We start from the raw sequence: 22,036 nt of genomic DNA, 5'->3' as shown, positions 1-22,036 counted from the left end.
TTAGTTCCTCTTCACTTTCTCCCATTAGGGTGGTACCATCTGCATATCTGAGGTTGTTGATATTTCTCCTGGAAATTTTGATTCCAGCTTGTGATTCATCTAGCCTGGCATTTCACATGATGTATTCTGCATAGATGTTAAATAAGCACGGTGACAGTATACAGCCTTTCCCAGTTTTGAACCAGTTGGTTGTTCCTTGTTCCGTGTCTGGTTCTTACTGTTGCTTCTTAATCTGTATACAGGTTTCGCAGGAGGCAGTTAAGGTGGTCTGGCATTCCCATCTCTTGAAGAGTTTTCCAAAGTTTGTTGTGATCCACACAGTCAAAGGCTTTAGTGTAGTCAATGAAAGCAGAAGTAGATGTTTTTCCAGAATTCTCTTGCTTTTTGTATGACCCAATGGATGTTGGCAATTTGATGTCTGGTTCCTTTGCCTTTTCTAAATTTAGCTTATTCATTGGAAGTTCTTGGTTCACGAACTGTTGAAGCCTAGTTTGAAGGATTTTGAGTATCACCTTGCTAGCATGTAAAATGAATGCAATTGTATTTTAGTAGCAATCTTATTTGCAAGAAATACCATAACATACCAAATTCTGAGCAAACAAGGAAGGTTTTGTCCTTTAGGTTTCTTCAGTGCTAATAATTTGAATCTTATACATACAACAGAATCAAGATTCATGGCGTGTGTTAGGAATAATGAACTTTGATAGGAGTAATTGAGGTTATAAACAACCCTTGTGAAAGATCTGCCTCAAGTTCATGCAGTGAGCAGGGTCATTAATTGTCTTACATGCTCACAAGTCAAGACCCATTAGTGCTTACATAAACCGTTTTTAGTTGGACATATGTTACAAGTATATACATTTTTTAAGAAGTCTGGACAGCATTATACCTGTTTGTGATAACTTCTGAGTAAGTGACTTCTGATTTTGCTCAATCCTTTGCCTTCCCAAAACTCCTCTTATTACCCCTCTGCCACTGTTCACCCTGTTGTCAAGGCTTTAAGTAAGTTCCTTCTATTACACAAGCTACCTTTAATCTTTACAGTATCTCTCCTCTAAATTCATGTGACTCTGGAAGTTGGTACTGTTGTTGTGACATATATCTTTGACAATTCTTAAATTATTTTGAACTTATAAATCAACTCAATATTTTTGTGTTTACTTTTATAATACAATTTGGGGATTCTTTTTTTGTACAGTCATTTTTCTTTGGAGACAGGGAGCATGCCAGATATGTTAAAATCTTTTCTGTGATGTGTAATACAGGATCTTGTATAGCATCTATTTATACTGTACAAATTTTAAAAGCTAAAGTCCTTTCAAAATGTCTCATTTTTAATAACTCTAAAAGGTAAACAGTCATTCATTTAAAATCATGCATTACTAGAGATGTAAAATAATGTTCGTTTATACGAGTCTAGTGTGTAAAGATAGGGAATATGTTTTTCTTAATACAGTTTGTCTTATACATCTTGTAAATTGACTTGTAGATATCAATGAATGCTTGGAGGACAAGAGTGTTTGCCAGGGAGGAGATTGCATTAATACTAAAGGGTCCTATGAATGTACTTGTCCAGATGGATTCCAGCTAAATGACAATAAAGGATGTCAAGGTAAACTTCTTTCTCTGCTTTTTAAATTATAATTTACATAATTCCTCAGTTCTGTGTTGCTTCTTGATAATAGTTTACAGTTTTACCACTGTATATATAAATGAGCTATGCAAATTTTTAATGATTTTATTTATAAGTATTATATTTATTTATAAGTATTATTATAATTTTTTGAGTCTACATCAAGTACAGGAAGTTCCTGCTTTGCACTGCACCAAACTGACTAAAGCTCATGCATTTTGGAACTATGTCCTAGCTTTACGTGATTCTGTGGTTAAGTATGATCACCTGTACTTTGCTGTACTTTCCTTCCATTGCCCAACCTTGGTATTTGATTCTAAGTTACCTTTTCATTTTTACATATCCTTCATGCGCCTATTTCATTTTGTCCCATAACATGTTTCTGCTTTTTTGTTTTTCCTGATCCCTGTTTTTACTCAGTATCTAGCTTTTCCTCTCCCCCAAAAAGCCTGATTAATAATTTGGGCATAATTACAGAGGACAGAATTTTCTGTTTTTTCGAAGTGCTATCACATTTGATCTCCCGAACAGCTGTCCTCCCCTTATCTGCTGTTTCACTTTTTGCAGTTTGTTACCTGCAGTCAGCTGTGGTCTGAAAATATATGGAAAATTCCAGAAACAATTCACTAATTTTAAATTGCTTGCTGTTCTAACTAGTATATGAAATCTCATGCTATCCCATTTCATCCTGCTCCGGATGTGAATCATCCTTTTGTCCAGCACATCTCATCTGTTAGTCACTTAGTAGCCATCTCTACCGTCATCAGATCCGCTGTTGATGTACATAGTGCCTGTGTACCGGCAACTCTTATCTTACCTCATAATGGTTCCAGAAAACAAGGGTAGGGATGCAAACCATTTGGATATACCAAAAAGAAGCCATAAGAGTATTTTTTTTTTTTAATGAAGAAGGGAAAGTTCTTGACTTACTAAGGAAAGAAAAAAAAAATCCTATTTTAAGGTTGCTAAGATCAATGGCAACAAAAGAACAAATCTTTTATCTGTGATACTGTGAAGAGAGAAGAAGAAATTCGTTCTGTTTTTGTTGTTGACCCTCAAACTGCAAAAGTCATGGCCACAGTGCATGCTGAGTCTTTATAAGATGAAAAAGGCATTAAACTTGCAGAGTAAGATAATTGGAAAGAGAGAGAAATTGTGTTTACGTAACTTTTATTTTGGTATACTGTTCTCATCCTATTTTGTTATTAGTTGTTAATCTCTTGCGGTGCCTTATTTATCCATTAAAATTTATTATATGTATATATAAGAAAAAAGTAGTGTATACATGGTTTGGTACTATCCATAATTTCAAGTATCCAACCGGGGGTCTTATAATGTCTTCTCTGGGGATAAAGGAAGACTGACTGTACAGTGGACACAGGTACTAATAAGAACATAGCACCGATCACAACACAGTTTTAACTAAATGCCTGTTGTGTGCCAGTTACTGTATTACCTCACTTAATTTGTAGAGAATTGAGGAGGAAACTTTTATCCATTTTGTGATTGAGTAATGGAAGCTCAGAGACGTTAATTAGCATGCTCCTCACTAAGAAGTAATTGAACTGAGATTTGAACCCAAGATCTTTCCCCTTTATTTTCTCTACATTGCCATGCCAATTATTGTTACCTGTATAGCCAAAGGAAAGAAGACAGATTCAGTGATCTTTCCCCCCAAGTATAATGCATTGAGTTATTTTTTATGTTGTGATTAAAAAGTCACATTTGTTCCAAAATTTTTAGCTACACCTAATTACCCCACAAATTTTCCTGTAATTATTAGCCTTAATAAACCCATGCCTTTTTCCATTGAAAACTCACACTTACCTGTTCTCTTATTTATTTCTAATACTGGATAAATTTTCTTATTGTTCCTCCACCATTATGGAACTCTGTCAGTCAGTTAGTTCAGTCAGTTCAGTCACTCAGTCGTGTCCGACTCTTTGCGACCCCATGAATTGCAGCACACCAGGCCTCCCTGTCCATCACCAACTCCTGGAGTTCACCCAAACCCACGTCCATCGAGTCAGTGATGCTATCCAGCCATCTCATCCTCTGTTGTCCCCTTCTCCTCCTGCCCTCAATCCCTCCCAGCATCAGAGTCTTTTCCAGTGAGTCAGCTCTTCACATGAGGTGGCCAAAGTACTGGAGTTTCAGCTTTAGCATCATTCCTTCCAAAGAACATCCAGGGCTGATCTCCATATAGCCCAAATTGCATATAAATAAAAGTTTGTTAGAGTCATTTTTATCTGTTGTTCCTAGACACGTGTGACTTTTAAAATCCTGGTTTGTCATAATTTATATTCCTCTCACATGTCCCAAATCACAGTATTCTTAAAAAAGGGAATATGGTGTCTACTCTCTTAGTTGTGGTTCTAGAATATTTTTACCTGATGTATCTTATCTACATTCAGCTCTGTGTCCCTCAGATATAAAATACATGGACCTTTGCCTCAAGATCTTTTAAAATTAATGCGCTTACTGATCCCAGGATGTAAATATTCTGCAGCATGTACCTTAGAGAGTGTATATTTATTTATCTTCAAGGTAAACTTAAAGTTTTCAGTGTTCCCAATACAGAAACTAAATGGGTTTGGACTTAATACAATTGAGAAGAAAGATTTGAATTGTAAATTTATGACAGTATTTCATTTGGGAGACTTTAAATCTTATTAGAATCTTGATTTATATAAAAATGCCAAGAGATACCCCTAAACCCCTGAATCCTGTTTTTATTACAGACATTTGGGCTTAGGAATAGTTTTTTTTTTTTGTTTCTTCTTGTCATAGAGTTTTGACCAAATAGAAGTAAAACCAAGTCTTGTATAAATGGACTATGAGTTCATATTGTAAAGTTTATGTACTTCTAGAGTTAAATTATAAGAAACCAATTTAGTCATCTGATTAATTAATTATACTGTCTTCTCTCAGTATATTAAATTTGTGTTTGAGATTTTTTAGGAGCCCAAATGTGGCTGCTTCAAACATATGATGTTTTATTGACTATAAATCATTATTAAGTTGATTTTATTCTCAGTTACATTGGTGACTCCCAATTTCCAGAATAAACTAATATGTCTACTTGAAAAACTTATATCCAAATTAATGACAAATATTCCTGCAGTGGGATATAGTACCATTTAAAAAATAGTGTCTATGAATTTGCTCCATCACCCACCTACCCTGATTAGAGGCTGTTTATAATGTCTTGTGCACTGACCTTGTTTTGAGTCATCTCTCTTTGCCATATCACTGGAGGCAGGTTTATGATCCTTCACTCTGCCTGAAGTTAGTAGCCTACTTCTATTTAATCCCATCATCATGTCAGCATTCTATATGTGGGCATAGATTTCAGTTTGTTTTAATGCTGAAAACATAATTTATGACAGTGTGAATAACCATGGAACATATTTGAAAAATAATGTGTGATAGGCATAAAGTTTAAATCTTACCTAATAATCTGAAGATAGGTCCATATTCAGGAAGGCATTTTCAATTGAAAGTGTAAGAATCTCTTCCCTCAGGACAATTAATTATGATACACAGACAGCAGGGAAATTCTATGTTAACAGTCTCTAGGAATGTGGCAGCATACATTTGAGCTTCAGAATATACTCAGTTTCACATTTTGACTTACACATGCTAAATTGTGAATTTCTGTGGAATCTCGGACCCATGAAAGAAACCCAACTTAAATGTAGCCTGACTTTCAGCTGAGTTACTAGCAGCATAGTTTAGAAATGCCTCAATAAGTACAACCCAAATTGAATGCATATGTTTCTCTGGTTCCAGATATTCATGTTGTTCTTTCTTGGTGGTTTCCTGGAAAAAAGTCTGGGAATTCGTCTACAGTTCCTGTCATCAGACTTTTTAGACAATTATTTGTTAATCAGTGACTTCTCTTGAAGCAAAAATATTTATGCACACGATTCCCTTTGCACAGTTGCAAAGTCTGACAGTTTTTAAAAGGTCACATTGAGTCATAGGTAAAATAAGAAGGTGGTCTTAGATAACCTCTAAGGCTCTACAAGATGGACAGCGACCCTGGACTTGATCCCCAGGCCAGTGGAACTTTATGGCACCTTGTTGCCCATGTGGAAGGCAGCAGATTCCAGGCAGCAGGTTGGAAAGAATAGTGCTAATGGGTAAAAGAAGATCAGAGTTCAGGAATGATTACAATCTAAGGTATTTTCAGTAGATAGCAAACAGAGGATAGCAGAGAATTTACAAAAGAAGGGAAGGATTTCACAGAGTGGAATCATATTAAGAAATAGTAAAGTAGAAAATGATTCATTGTTCTTTCTTGAAATATTTTAAAATTAGTGACAATAACCAGAATGGGAGAGTTGTTAAGAAAATGAGTAATTCCTGCTTGATTTCTTAGTTAGGTTCAGCAGAAGATAAAGCCAACTGGCCTGAAATATATGGCAGATGGAAGGGTAAAGAGTTCAAGCTTAATATTCAGATAGCTAAATCAGTAATATTGCCAGAATTCCCGTTACACGGTGAGAGGAACAGACATGAAGAGCCTTGGGAGACCCTGGATACAGGGAAAGGAGTGACCCTCTGGAGGAGGGGAGCTGCCAGCTTGGTGGCTAAGCGTGTTCTCTAGGTCACTGTAAAGGCCCCTCATCTGTATGTTTTCCATGCTCCCATTCAACTTTATAGTTATTTGTCTTGGTTTCTGCCTCCCCTATAATACTGTGAGCTTCACTAGTGTGAGTAGGCCCCTGCCTACTCAACCATCTTTTAGGAAACCATCAGTAAAAGTTTTTAATTGAATTGAAAATGGACTTTGGAGAAGGCAATGGCAACCCACTCCAGTACTCTTGCCTGGAAAATCCCATGGACAGAGGAGCCTGGTAGGCTGCAGTCCATAGGGTCGCTAGGAGTCAGACACGACTGAGCGACTTCACTTTCACTTTTCACTTTCATGCATTGGAGAAGGAAATGGCAACCCACTCCAGTGTTCTTTCCTGGAGAATCCCAGGGACGGGGGAGCCTGGTGGGCTGCGTCTCTGCGGTTGCACAGAGTTGGACACAACTGAAGCGACTTAGCAGCAGCAGCAAGATGGACCTGAAAATTTTTTTTTTTAATTTTACATAGGGGTATAGCTGATTAACAAATAATATTGTGATGGTTTCAGATGAATTCTGAAGGGACTCAGCCATACATATACTTGTATTCATTCTCCTCCAAACTCCCCTCCCATCCAGGCTGCCATATAACATTGAGCAGAGTTCCATGTGCTATACAGTAGGTCCTTGTTGATTATCCATTTTAAATATTTTAAATTTAACAGTGTGTACATGTCCATCCCCGACTCCCTAACTATCCCTTCCCCGCATCCTTCCCCTGGCCACCATAAGAACATTCTTGAAGTCTGTGAGTCTGTTTCTGTTTGGTAAGTAAGTTCATTTGTATCCTTTCTTTTTAGATTTCACATAAAAGAGATGGCATATGATATTTCTCCTCTTCTGTCTGACTTTCTTCACTCTGCGTGACATTCTCTAGGTCCACTCACGTTGCTGCAAATGGCATTATCATTCTATTTTAATGGCTGAGTACTATTCCATTGTACGTATGTACCGCATTAAAGATGGACTTTTAAGATGATGTGTTGAGGGCCTATTTGTTGTTTAGTTGCTAAGTCATATCTGACTCTTCTGCAACCCCATGGACTGTAGCTGCCGGGCTTCTTTGTCCATGGGATTTCCCAGGCAAGAATACTGGAGTGGGTTGCCATTGCCTTCTCCAGGGGATCTTCCCGACCCAGGGATCAAACCCACGTCTCCTGCCATAGCAGGTGGATTCTTTACCACTGAGCCACCAGGGAAGCCCGAGGACCTCGTTAGTAAGAAATGACTTCAGAAAGACAGGAAAATGACCTTAGTAGGGCTGCTTTTTGGGTGGTGCCTAGGACATGTGATACCTTTATGACTCCAGTTGATTAAGAGAACCTTAATCACTGTTCAGTTAGAGCAGGATGAACAAAACTGAGAGTTTTTGGTGAACACGTATTTATAATACACTTTGCTTGCTCTACTGGGAGATGGACTCAGAGTTAAAGTATGAAGTTCTCTTGAAGAAGCAGTCAGTGTAAGAGGGACACAGAGGAGACCAACAGCAGTTAAAATGCAGTGCACGCAGGCAGTCTTGTGTGTCAGCAGCATCGTGACTAGGTGAGCCATTCTCCATGATTCCTTACATTGTCCCCTTCAGGTGCTCTTAGCCAGCATCATTAGGACTGCCTTTAAAGATCATTGCATGGATACCAAACCATTTCTGCATTATTAGCATTTAGAAGTACATCGTCACCCTGGCTGCAGGGAGCATAATCTTTCTTCATTGAGGACAAGCAGAGTATGAGATGGTCAACACACACTAGTCAACACAACTACAGCATGATTTGTACATGAGTCTTAGTAATAATCATTACCACTTTTCTGACTCTTGGTGGTATTGAGTACTGCACTAAGCACTGGATGCTCATCCACTAAATTCATCATCACAAAGCTGTGCAAGTATTACAGGCCACATTTTTCTTGTACTTTATTTCTTGTATCCATTTTCAGTGAAACAGATTGGAGTCAATTTCCTTTGTATATTCAGACATTGGAGAAGTGACATTTTTGAGTTAAACACCGTTAGACAGGTCCAACCTTGCCCTTAAGTTCACTTCCCAGGGATGGATAGGCATGGACTTGAGAAGACATACAGGCCGCAGGAGAGCTGTTTTCATGGTGGTGAAAGAAGACGAAGGAGAACACAGTATTCCCACTGAAGAATATTTCACAAAAGACTTAATTTATTAGATACCCTCAAGCCTCATATATTTATTATATATATATATATATATTAAAGGGTACCCTTGATTTGAACCTATGAACTTGCTTTTTTTAGGATAAAAATGGTGAACATTGGTTATTTCCTATGATTCAACCCAAGTAATTTCTCTCTCCTGACAGTCCAGCTTGTCTTGTGGTCTGGTGTGTATACAAATGGTATAGTGTGCCACCAAATACACGTCTGGCCATTTTGTAATAGATTTTGCTTCCTGTCTTATCTGATATCATCAGAAAGCAAAACAGGTTTTTTTCAAGTATGTGGAACTCTTCTTGATTCCAGATATTAATGAATGTGAACAGCCCGGACTCTGTGGTCCTCATGGAGAATGTCTAAACACAGACAGTTCTTTCCACTGCATCTGCGAACAGGGTTTCTCAATCTCTGCAGATGGACGTACGTGTGAAGGTAAGATGAACAATAAGACCTCATGTAATTATTGCATGATAAAGCAGAAAGGAGATGCATTTCTATTTTAATTGGCACAGGCTCTGAGACACTGACAAGCACTCATGATTTAAGGCCTTGGAGCACATATGCACCGAGGGAACCCCTCCCTGAAATGCAGCTCAGGTGGCTAGGATTTACAGACAGGATAAACTATTATAACGGTGAAAATACTCACAGGTGATTCCATGACTGGTACTGAATTAATGAGTCAAAATGTACGGGAGGTGATTTTAGGTGCATGTGTGAGACAGAAAGGGAAATGGAGCAACATCCTTGATGTAACCCAAGACTCTGTTGATTTTGATTATGTTTCATATAGATCATCTGTATCATTCTGTATATAAACATGCCTTGCTTGATTTTTCTCTGTACCATTGTCAGCAGAGATTTTCCAGAGTTATTCCTTTAAGATCCTTTGCTCTGAACCAGTATATTTTCCTACCTTTCAGTATTTATTATATCCTAGGAGCAAATTAAGTTGTAAGACATTAAGATAACATATTGGCTTCCTATTGGCAACCTCTTTATGTTTGCAGGGCTGCAGCACTAGTTATATACATAAGATTTATATTCTTGATGACTTATGATAGTTTGATAAATTGAAGAATAATTCATCTGAACCTTTATAAAAGTAAACTGAGAAGAGTCCTATAATCATAATTTTTCATCCATCCCTTTGAGAATCTAGGTTATCAAAACCCAGCTCTGTTTTAAAGAAGTATGAAAGTTCTGTTCCGGGCCTGTGATAGGACTTAGGGTCTTTGCTTTTAAAAAGGAGTGGAGCAGGAAGTGTGTTCTCTCCTTACTCACACCACAGTGGAATCAGGCCGAGGACCAGCAACCAGGTTCATCTGAAATGAATTATTTTATTGAGAAGAATAAACTGATCTTATAAAAAGCAGGAGATTATTGAAATTGCTTTCCTGCTGAGTAGACAAAACATGAATGCCAGATTTGGCTTCAAGTGAAAGAGAGATAGTGCAGGGTAGGGTTTAAGGATTATGGGGGGTTTGGAAGTGATCAAATGTGGGGAAATGGAGAAAAACATCATAAAGAAGATGCCCATGAGAGGTTTACTCCATGTTTCAGTGGTTTGAGTTTTAATTAATTTTATATTTAGAGCTCTGAGACTGATAAGAAAGAGCATGCATGCAGGCCTTCTGGGGGGATCACAGAATTCCCTGGTAGAGAGGATGGGGTGCTAGCTGACTTGAGTGACTGAAGACATGAAATTTGCAGAATGTTCATTTCCCTGCCTTCTAGAAGGGTGCAGATTTGCTTCTTCAGCTAGCTGTAAATCATGGCTAGTAAGGTCTTCCTTAACTGAGAAATGGTCCAAGTTATAGATACCAGTAGCTGTGCCATGCAAAAACTGTATTTTTAAAAAAATGTATAAGTCATTTCAAGTGCTCACCAGTCAAAGCCATATACCAGTATAAACATACTCAGGTCTGTTTTTTCTTTTGTACTTTTTCTTTAAATCTGTGTCTTTTAAAATCTTTATTTCTGTAGCTCAAGAGTTATATAATCACTGTAACTTAGTTGCAGTTCTAATTTGTTTAGGCATTTACTTGGCGGGGATTTGAATTTTAAACTGTGTTTTAAGAAAACTTCTAGGGCTTTGTAAATTCCTGTACTTTAGTATACGGTCTTTGACCCTTGTTCCATATTTTTTACTCCAGAATCTGGACAATTTTTACAAAAGTATCAAAGCAGATACTTTAGAACATTGTGCTGATACCTGGCAGTATAACTAGAAAGCCCCCTCATTATTAGGCATGTTAATCTCTTTCTTGAATAAGCTTTGCAAGATTTTCATTTTTTATGGTCTTAATCCAGTAGACTAAACTGGCTCAAATTTTCTTTCATTGGACTTAGTTTGAAACTTGTGCCAGTAGCAATATGTCTTGATTCTACCCCTGGCAGTGGTGTAGGACGAAGCCAGTCCATGTGATTGGGATTTAGCTATGGAGCTGATGTGTATGGGATTTGAATTAACACCGAGAAGTGGCTGGCACTCTTGCTTCGTGCCCATCCATCAGCTTATCTCCTAACTTCTAATTAAAGCAGCTGAAGCCACATGGACACGAGGGCTGGCATACCTTGCTTCAAGCAGGGCTGAAGGAATCCCGCCCAGCTGAAGGGAGGAGGGCCCTTCCCTAATCCCCCATGACTTGGAGAGTTGTCCGCATCTGTTCACAGATATTGAACCACAATGAAGAGGCAGTCTGTCAATACCAACTGTCTCAGGTATCAAGGAGCAGGATCGAATCTTTGAAAATAAAAACACCACCACTGGCTCCATCCTTTCTCTTATGCTGCTTTGGGAGCATGTATGCGGGAGAGGATGGAGAAGTATCTTGTTTTTCCCACATGAGGTAAAGAACAAGTGTCAGTTGAACCTGGGATAGGAAGTAAGTGGTGGGTGTGCAGCTATCTGTTTATTAATTTGCTCAGTGACAGAGCGCCTATCTCGTCCCAGGCACTGTTGGTGTTCTGAGGGCAAAATACACCCTGTTCTTGTCCACGTGGAACCTACATTCCAGGAAGAGATTTGGGGATAAATAAGTAAATAGTGCATGTTGAAATTTTTGTTTTTGTGTTTAAATAATATAGCATGGTTCTATTTTAAAGATATAAAAAAGTACAGGGTACGGCATGTCATATACAATCTATAACTTGCAGAGTCGTTTTTTTCCCCAAGTCCTACATGTGAATGTCAGGAAAGTACAGGGAATCAAGGCCTTTTTGATTTACTTCCACTTCTGTAATTCTTTCTTTTATTCTCATAACTGTGGTTCTCCTCCTCCTGCCACCCCCCTTTATACCCTCTAGCCAGAGATTGTGTAGGAGAGCAAAGGAGACTTTTGACTTCGTTCATTCACCTCACTGTTTTATATCTTAAATTGGCTTATCCATTTGTTTTAAAAGGTCCCAATTCTTTGGTTCCTTTATTTTCCCCTACTTTTTAAATTACAGAATTCAAATTTGCTTGAAAATGATATATCAGTGTAGGTTCATAGGAAAAATATGTATCCTCCCGTTTGTAAGCTGACTCAGAGTTTCATTTCTTCATCAGCAACAGGATGTGAGTGAGTGGGAAGACAACTGGGGAAACTTGTGACAGTCAGAATCCTCAGTGTCACCATGTCCGTGCCCTGGCTCCCCTGGAGAAATGCCTCCTGGCCTCTGACTTGGCATCACTCTGTTCACGTGCCTCTGGGAGGGCTGCTCTTGGCTAGGAATGGCTGTGCTCTCCCAGTTGGATGTCCATGTCGATTGAGGCCTTGTATGACAACAGGTGAAACTGGGGACATCAGGCATCTCTAGACTCCACTGTGGTTTCTGTTCGCATAATACACTGGCCACACTGGTCTAGCAGGGACCTCAGAGGAGCCTAGCGGCACAGAGGGAACATCAGTGACTTATGGAACCTGGTTAATCATGACGAATTAGGCCTCTAAACTATGACTGAAATCACTTCCTAAAATCATATCCTTTAGAAAGCATCCTCATTCATTCATCCATTTGACAAATATTTATTGCATGTCTACTATATACTGGCCACTTCTAGGAACCAGGGTGATGTCTCTGAACAAAGAATAGCTCCACTTTCTTGGAGACAGTAAACTAATGTCAGCTATGTAATATGCTATAAAGTGGTAAACCCCCTGAAAGAGAGCAGAGTAATGGGGGTCTGAGGGCTAGAGCAAAGAACAGAAGTTACCAACTAGGGTAATCACAACTGGCCATTCTGCCTCTATAATGTAGATTAATGAAAGTAATGCCAAAATTGTGTCTGAGTAACAGATGGAGCCATGTTAAGTGCTTTTCTTTTTCAAAGTGGTCATCGACTGGCTAAGTGATAATAGCCTGTCAATAAACAGTCAGGAGGACATAAGACACTCTGCTAAAGGCCTCTTTCCAGTTGCCAACATGTGAGTTCTGTTGTCCAGATGGGAATAAAAGATCAGAGTATAATACCAAGAGCAAGCCCGATGTGAGTTGTGGGCTTTGCTTTATACTGATGCATCAGTATAGGTTCATCAGTCATAGCAAATGTACCACTCTGGTGGGGGTGGTTGACAGTGGGAGAAGCTAGGGGAGGGGACGGTTTTGGGAAAACAAGGGGAATAAGGAAGCTTCCTGTTAAATTTTATTGTGACCCTAAAACTGCTCTTTAAAGTCTGCTTTTAAAAATCAGATATTCCTGAAATTAACCTGAAAAAAATTAATTATTTTTTGTCAAAAAAACCTTTAAGTTCAGCTCTGTATTTGACTGCTATCTTTTTCTCCTCTGAATGTTGTTGTTTGTTTCTTACTTTTCAAAAAAGCACCCCAGATGGAGTATGTGATCAGGAACTTCTGCTCTCACATTCAAAGCATCTCTGATACTGATTTAAAAATTGAAAACTGTAGGATTGGAAGGGGACTTTTAGAACATTGAACTTAACTCTGAAACCCAAAGCACTCAAAGAATCAAGTCTTAACTGTTGAACGGCTATAGTCTCTAATCCTGTAATCTGTTCAGATACCTACCATAAACCGCTTCTTACTAACTCATTCATTTGGGTGGAAAAACACAACAAATGCAAGTGATAAGGATGGCTGGCTTCATGAAGTTCACTGAGAACAGTGGTATCAGAAAGATTAAAAGAAGTTAGGTCCAAACTCTTAGATCAATTTTGTGTGCATTGGGAACCAGAAAATACACTAAGGACAACCTTTGCCAAATCAAAGAAAGAAAAATGAACTGGGAGTGAGTGTGGTTTTGTTTTCAGACTTTGAGGTACATTTTCCATGAGCAGTGTAGAAAGTATAAAACCATGTTGACAGCACTCCAAGGCAGTTGGTGGTTTTGTGGCATGGAGATAGAACTTTATGTCTATCACCAAAGAGAAAATATTTTTGAAAATGACTTAGCCAAGTAGGACATTGAAGTACCCTGACACAATAATATATTACATCTGGCTACTTGGCCCAAAGATCCTTAGGTTTTTTAGTACTTTAAGGCTTGGAAAGTGAAAAAAAAAAAAAATCCAGTAAGAGAATACAACCAGAGTATTTCTTTTCTAAAGATGGGGAATTTAACTTAACAACAGGATCCTTTCCCTCCCTTGTGTGAAAAAGGATCAGACAGCATTCCAGGTAAGGAAAGGAAGTGGCCTCTTGCTATAAAGGCTACTGTTCTTCACACTCACTCCTCCTGTGAATGTACTTCTGCAGAAGTGAATGAAATGGATGTTTAAATCATTAGGGAGAGAGCTGAGGAAATCTTGCTGGAATAAACTGCTTTTGGACCTGGAATACATATTTTCCATGCGTTGCTTGATTGTCCTGCATATATCAACATTTTTATAAAGAAATTCACAATGGTGGCACAAAATTTGAGAGCTCTTCCTAAGCCTTTTATCGCTACTGACCTTTTCATACCCCAGAGCTATGGAAAATCATTTGTTCATAGAAGAAGTAAACACTTTTTCTTTCAGCCAAAAAACAGACATGAAGCTTCCAGAAAGGGCAGTCTGTGAACAGGCAGGCTGCCCCTAACACCTTATGCTGTGTTCCCCAGCTCATGTCTGGGCGCCGAGAGCTTCTTGCATCTATTTTGATGAATCTTTGGATGTCATCAGTAACCCAAGTTCTCATGGAAGAACTGTACCATGGAACGTTGTTGTCAATGATACTTTTGTACTTTAGACCTAAATTTTAATGCTTAATATATTGAGTCCAGAATCAGTTACTTTGTAGGCATCTAACAGAAAGTATGATGTGGTTGTCTTGGACACCCTGTATGAGTGTACTGGAGAAACTTCACATATCTGATTTCATGACTTAATATTAAAACAAAAGTAGTAATGGTAATAACCAGCATTCAAGAAGTTCTTGTTAGGAGCCAGGCACATATGCTAACTGTATTGTACCTATTTTCTCTTTTAATTTTCACAACAAACATATAGGTAGGTAGGTTAAATATTAATTTGTTTGCTTTGGTTATAATGAGCAGATTAAACTAAGGAAATTTATTATACTAACAAGAAGTACATTGATTGTTACCTCTCATCCACTATGGGTCTTTATTTAATGTCACTTTCTCAGGTCGTTTTTTTTCATTTTTTTGAAGTATGGTTGATATACACAATAATGTGTATACAGAAATAATTAACACATTGTGTAATATTCAGTATCAATGTTGAATATTATTCATATTCAATATCTTGTGATAAACTATAATGGGAAAGAATATGAAAGATCTTTTTCATAGTTCCCTGTGCTGTACATAGGACCTGGTTGTTTATTCGTTCTATATATACCAGTTTGTGTCTGCTAATCCCAAACTCCCAGTCCATCCCCTCTCACTCTCTCCCTTCAGTTCAGTTCAGTCGCTCAGTCGTGTCCGACTCTCTGTGACCCCTTGAATCGCAGCATGCCAGGCCTCCCTATCCATCACCATCTCCCGGAGTTCACTCAGACTCGCTTCCATCGAGTCAGTGATGCCATCCAGCCATCTCATCCTCTGTCGTCCCCTTCTCCTCCTGCCCCCAATCCCTCCCAGCATCAGAGGCTTTTCCAATGAGTCAATTCTTCGCATGAGGTGGCCAAAGTACTGGAGTTTCAGCTTTAGCATCATTCCCTCCAAAGATATCCCAGGGCTGATCTTCTTCAGAATGGACTGGTTGGATCTCCTTGCAGTCCAAGGGACTCTCAAGAGTCTTCTCCAACACCACAGTTCAAAAGCATCACTTCTTCAGCGCTCAGCCTTCTTCACAGTCCAACTCTCACATCCATACATGACCACAGGAAAAACCATAGCCTTGACTAGACGGACCTTAGTCGGCAAAGTAATGTCTCTGCTTTTGAATATGCTATCTAGGTTGGTCATAACTTTTCTTCCAAGGAGTAAGCGTCTTTTAATTTCATAGCTGCAGTCACCATCTGCAGTGATTTTGGAGCCCCCAAAAATAAAGTCTGACACTGTTTCCACTGTTTCCCCATCTATTTCCCATGAAGTGATGGGACCGGATGCCATGATGTTCGTTTTCTGAATGTTGAGCTTTAAGCCAACTTTTTCACTCTCCTCTTTTACTTTCATCAAGAGGCTTTTTAGTTCCTCTTCACTTTCTGCCATAAGGGTGATATCATCTCCGTATCTGAGGTTATTGATATTTCTCCCGGCAATCTTGATTCCAGCTTGTGTTTCTTCCAGTCCAGCATTTCTCATGACGTACTCTGCATATAAGTTAAATAAGCAGGATGACAATATACAGCCTTGACACACTCCTTTTCCTATTTGGAACCAGTCTGTTGTTCCATGTCCAGTTCTAACTGTTGCTTCCTGGCCTGCATACACATTTCTCAAGAGGCAGGTTAGGTGGTCTGGTATTCCCATCTCCTTCAGAATTTTCCACAGTTTATTGATATCCACACAGTCAAAGGCTTTGGCATAGTCAGTAAAGCAGAAATAGATATTTTTCCGGAACTCTTGCTTTTTCCATGATCCAGCGGATGTTGGCAATATGATCTCTGGTTCCTCTGCCTTTTCTAAAACCAGCTTGAACATCAGGAATTTCATGGTTCACGTATTGCTGAAGCTTGGCTTGGAGAATTTTGAGCATTACTTTACTAGCGTGTGAGATGAGTGCAATTGTGCGGTAGTTTGAGCATTCTTTGGCATTGCCTTTCTTTGGGATTGGAATGAAAACTGACCTTTTCCAGTCCTGTGGCCACTGCTGAGTTTTCCAAATTTGCTGTGCTGTACATAGGGCCTGGTTGTTTATTCGTTCTATATATACCAGTTTGTGTCTGCTAATCCCAAACTCCCAGTCCATCCCCTCTCACTCTCTCCCTTGCCAACCAGCAATCTATCCTCTATGTCCCTGGTTCTTTCATAGATAGGTTCACTTGTGTAATGTATTTGATTCCACATGTGAGTGATATCATATGGTATTTGCCTTTCTCTTTGACTTACACTTAGTGTGATGATCTCTTGTGTCCATGTTGCTGCAGATGGCATTATTTCATTCCTTTTTATGGTCAATTAGTATTCTATTGTATATATGTATCACATCCTCTTTATCTATTCATCTGTCAGTGAACCTTTCTCTAATCGTCCTTTTCTCACCTTTACCCACTCCCCACATTTCTGTTTTCTCTCTCTTTTTTAAACTACCTTATTCTACTTCTTTGTCTTATTTATTGTCCAATCTTTCTGCTAGACACTAAGGCTCATAAGACGTGAATCTTTGTCTGTTTTGTTCATAATTTTGTGCCTTTGAGAATGTTAGGTAGGGCCAGTAAAAAATCGGGATGGCCAAAAGAGTCATTTGGTTAGTGAATGTGTTCAATAAAGTTCTTAGTGCAAATGAAAAATATGTCTTATTTTTACTTAAAATCAAAGAAACTTTTTGGCCAACCCAGGACTTCATGAATGAATGAAGGGACTTAGTGAAAAGCCTTCCCTATTTTTTGAAAATCTGACTCCTAAAAGCACACTCCCTAAAGCACACTCTACTTGGTAACTGGGTGCAGCAGTGGCTAAAAAGCTGGGCTGTGGAATTTGAATACACGGGCTTGAAGTCTTGCTCCAGCACTTTCAAGTCGTGTGGACTTGACTCACATGAGTCATATATCTGAGTTCTGCATTGCATAATAAGCATAAAATACAGCACCTACATTTTTTTGTAGGAGTTTTTGGAAGAATTAAGTATGTTGATGGGTGTTGGCAAGTATTAACACACACTTGGAATGGAGTTTGGTCCCTAGAATATGCTCGATGGATCTGAATTATTGTTAGTATTTTAGCACTTCTTTTAGTGACACCCTAGTTATTGCCATGTGTTTCCCTTCATATGTGGGTACCTAAAAGGGAGGGAGCATTTAAAACCTGTTTATTTTTATTTGATCTGTGCTCAGAAAATATGCAACAAACAATTGTGTATTTGTGAATTAAATAGTCTGGCAATTCAAAGTCCAAGTCTAGACATAAATTAATTACTACTATATTTTTTCTACATTTAAATCCCAATTTACTAAAGTCATGTAGAATATGGTACAGTAACTCATTTATACATAATTTGCTTTAATTCCTCACCTTTTGTTTTCCCTAAGCATTCCATATGACTGACTTTCTCTGTTTACTCCCCAAGTATTTCAAGTTTTTAAGTGTTTGATATGTCAGTTGCCAATAAACTGATCATTCATGCTAACACTTGTTTGTATTTAAGTGTCAGCATTGTTATTTCTAGAGGTACTCTTTTCTGTGGTTTCAAAACTCATCTTTCTTGGCATCTTGTATGAATATAGAAAGAAAAATTATAATAGTAAAAAAATGGGAATTTTTTTGGCTGCTCTTATATTGCCTCTGGGTCCTAAGTGTCAGAAAGATGAATCTGGGGTTTGATGTGTTTGGCCGGTGGTTAGGGTTTTCTCCCAGTCTCACTGGCAGCACCTCTTAGTGTAAGAAATACTATATGAAAAGAGAAAATGCACAGCCATGGTTCTGAAGTTAGAATAAGATATTATATATATTTTTAGAACAGCTCAGGTGTAAAAATGTAAAACCATTAAATGAATGCAAAGATAATCCAAATGGTTATAAATAATATGTTAAAACAAAATTGTTGTCATTTAAAAAACTGAAACCATGTGAAAATGCACGATATGTATTTCACACATAGTATCTTTTTCACGTAATTGTGGTAGAAGAAATAAGCAATTAAAATTTGGGGAACTTTTTCTGAATGGCCTTGGATTTATTTGGAGAATTTATTAAAATACCCCACTTATGTGATATTCAGTTCAGTTCAGTTCAGTCGCTCAGGCGTGTCCGACTCTTTGTGACCCGATGAATTGCAGCACGCCAGGCCTCCCTATCCATCACCAACTCCTGGAGTTCACTCAGACTCACATCCATCGAGTCAGTGATGCCATCCAGCCATCTCATCCTCTGTCGGCCCCTTCTCCTCCTGCCCCTGATCCCTCCCAGCATCAGAGTCTTTTCCATTGAGTCAACTCTTCGCATGAGGTGGCCAAAGTACTGGAGTTTCAGCTTTAGCATCAGTCCTTCCAGAGAAATCCCAGGGCTGATCTTCTTCAGAATGGACTGGTTGGATCTCCTTGCAGTCCAAGGGACTCTCAAGAGTCTTCTCCAACACCACAGTTCAAAAGCATCAATTCTTTGGTTCTCAGCCTTCTTCACAGTCCAACTCTCACATCCATACATGACCACAGGAAAAACCATAGCCTTGACTAGACGGACCTTAGTTGGCAGAGTAATGTCTCTCCTATGCTATGAATATGCTATCTAGGTTGGTCATAACTTTTCTTCCAAGGAGTAAGTGTCTTAATTTCATGGCTGCAGTCACCATCTGCAGTGATTTTGGAACCCCCCAAAATAAAGTCTGACACTGTTTCCACATCTATTTCCCATGAAGTGATGGGACCAGAAGCCATGATCTTCGTTTTCTGAATGTTGAGCTTACATGACAGTAAATTAGAGTTATTGTTTACCTTTGGGAGTAGGAAATGTTTTTTGTTTTTTTTTTAAGCTTTCTTCTCATTTCTTCTCTATAAATTTTTAGAAATTGTGTGTGTGTGTCAAATTCAAATACTTCTTAAATTTCTGCTTTTATGTAACATTCTGTCAGCCTATCATAGGAAGAAATAAGAAGAAAATGGCTTTTTAAGTTCAGAAATCACTTTGCTTCTTTTTCTCTGAAAAGAAACACGGATGATTTATTGCATTTTTAGCTTTTGCTTTTCTAAAAGGAAAAAGTGCTCGGTGTCTGATTAAAAATACACTACTCTTCAACTTGGAATTTTTCCTTAAATGTCACAGATACTCAGTTTGGGATTTGCACCTATAGTACTGAGGTTTTATCACAATTGAACAAACATCTGGCCCTTGTAATGGTTTCCTCAGGCAGCACCTCTCTGCTCCACTCATGTCCTGTTCTCTGAGGGGGAGGATCTGAACCCAGTGCAAACTGGAGGCTTAACGACACAGATGCCCTTTCCAGCTGCAGAACCTGAGCTTTGTGGGCTCCCTCGATGAGGAGAAGTGGCCACAGATCCCTTTCCCCGTTTCCTTAGTCTTTCACTGCAGGAGCTTGATAATATGGTTCAAAATGTAAAAGCCAAACTACGCTTCTTCAGTTTTGTTTTGTTTTTTAAGCAGTTGATTTAAAATGATTTCATTCATGAGGATTTTCATCCTTGGCCTTAGTCTGAATGATAGAGATAATCATCTTCTGAACATTTATTCCACTTCCTTGTTTTCAAAAGCCATATGGAAATGAGAACAAGGGACATAATGTAAATATTTGAAAAGTTCTTAAGACATTTTTAGATCTTCAGAAGAAACCCACAAATTTTAAAAGCTCATTAATTTTATATTTTATCCTCATGCAGAAAGACATTTACTAACTGTAGTAATTTTAAACTTATGAAAGGGCATGCAAGCTGCAGAAAGAGAAGAGAACGAGGAACCTACTCTCAGCAGTTCAGATGTGCTTGAGAGAGAGTGTTGCCAGTGAGGGCCTAGGGAGCTGGACTGACCTAGTGTCTCATCATTAATGCTTAGTAGTTAAATATGGCCTCCCTTTCACGCATCACATGTATCGGTCTTCCATTTTCTGTTGCCTGTTTAAATATTCATAATTTCTAAAACTATATGTCCTAGAACATTAGGATTTCAGTCCGTTCTGAACATATATCAATGCTGTTGTAATTCTAAAGAAGTGATTGAAAAATTTGTTCCATAGTAACGCTCAAACACCTTCTACAAGACAAAAAATAGTAGCATAGTCTGGACAGTATTCAGTTGATTCCCTTGACTTATAGTGGATCACATAGAAATGGTAAAATTTTAAGAAAATATGTATTGTTACATTGGTTCTCATTTTCACCTGTATGAAAAAAAATTGACTTCATTTGCATATGGAGGAAATTGAAGTTTCAGAGAATTTCAATGGCTTACAATGGACAGACAGGAAGTGGCGACCAGGATTACTACTCAGTCCCTTAATATTTTAGTCTAGTAAGCTCTATTACCAAGAAATAGAACAAGCTTTCGAATGGTTAAGATTGTCTTTTACCAGGAAATATAGCAGTGTGGGGAGAAGGCAGTGGCACCCCACTCCAGTACTCTTGCCTGGAAAATCCCATGGATAGAGGACCCTGGTAGGCTGTAGTCCATGGGGTTGCGAAGAGTCGGACACGACTGAGCGACTTCACTTTGACTTTTCTTTTCTTTATTTTATTATTTTTATTATTATTATTATTTTTTAATCACTGTGACTTTTCACTTTCATGCATTGAAGAAGGAAATGGCAACCCACTCCAGTGTTCTTGCCTGGAGAATCCCAGGGACAGGGGAGCCTGGTGGGCTGCCGTCTATGGGGTCGCACAGGGTCGAACATGACTGAAATGACTTAGCAGCTTAGCATAGCAGTGTGGACTGGCTTTTTTTCTTTCCAGTAGCATTTTAAATTGCTTAAAATATATAAAGAAAAATGAATCAGTCATAGGGCACTTTTGGTAAACTTTCAGAGTGAGCACACTTGGTAGCAAGCCTCCTGAACCCCCTCTCAAGCTTCTTTCCAATTATTACCCATCCCCTCCTCAAAGTACCCACAGTTTTGTCTGCATTACCAGGGCTTTGTTGTGCTTGTTTTTGAACATTATATTCATAGAGTCATGTAGTAGTTACTCATTTGTCTCTGGCTTATTTTGTGCATCAGTATGCTTGTAAACTTCACCTGTGTTACATGTAGCAGTACTTCATTGTCACATATTTCTTTGTATGAATATACTACAATTATGTAGCCATTCTGTTGTTGATGGGCATTTGGATTACTTTGGGACTGTTGTAAATAGAGCTTTAGTGACTAATCTTGAGCATGCCTTTCAATTGACATAATCACTCATTTCTGTTGGATGTTACCTGGTTGTGTACTCCAGTATTCTTGCCTGGAGAATCCCATGGACAGAGGGGCCTGGAGGGCTACAGTCTGTAAGGTCACAGAGAGCTGGACATGGCTGAAACGACCTAGTATGCACACATGTAATTTATAGGTCATAGATCATATGTATGTCTCATTTTCATA

The 22,036-nt window shown here is 38.6% G+C and overlaps 1 protein-coding gene across 28 annotated transcripts in view; it reads left to right on the top strand.

The window, feature by feature from the left end:
• The window catches only part of LTBP1 (latent transforming growth factor beta binding protein 1), a 456,525-nt gene that overhangs the window by 358,777 nt on the left and 75,712 nt on the right, over positions 1–22,036 (top strand). For all 28 annotated transcript variants that reach the window (XM_068988396.1, XM_068988377.1, XM_068988386.1 and 25 more), the window contains 2 exons: positions 1,490–1,612; positions 8,763–8,888. In XM_068988396.1, the coding sequence (XP_068844497.1) occupies positions 1,490–1,612; positions 8,763–8,888 (249 nt within the window). The remainder of the gene's footprint in view (positions 1–1,489; positions 1,613–8,762; positions 8,889–22,036) is intronic.

Source organism: Capricornis sumatraensis, chromosome 1, assembly GCF_032405125.1.
Source record: "Capricornis sumatraensis isolate serow.1 chromosome 1, serow.2, whole genome shotgun sequence".
In the NCBI taxonomy this organism is placed as follows: Eukaryota; Metazoa; Chordata; class Mammalia; order Artiodactyla; family Bovidae; genus Capricornis; species Capricornis sumatraensis.
This window is presented reverse-complemented; position numbering and strand designations above follow the sequence as displayed.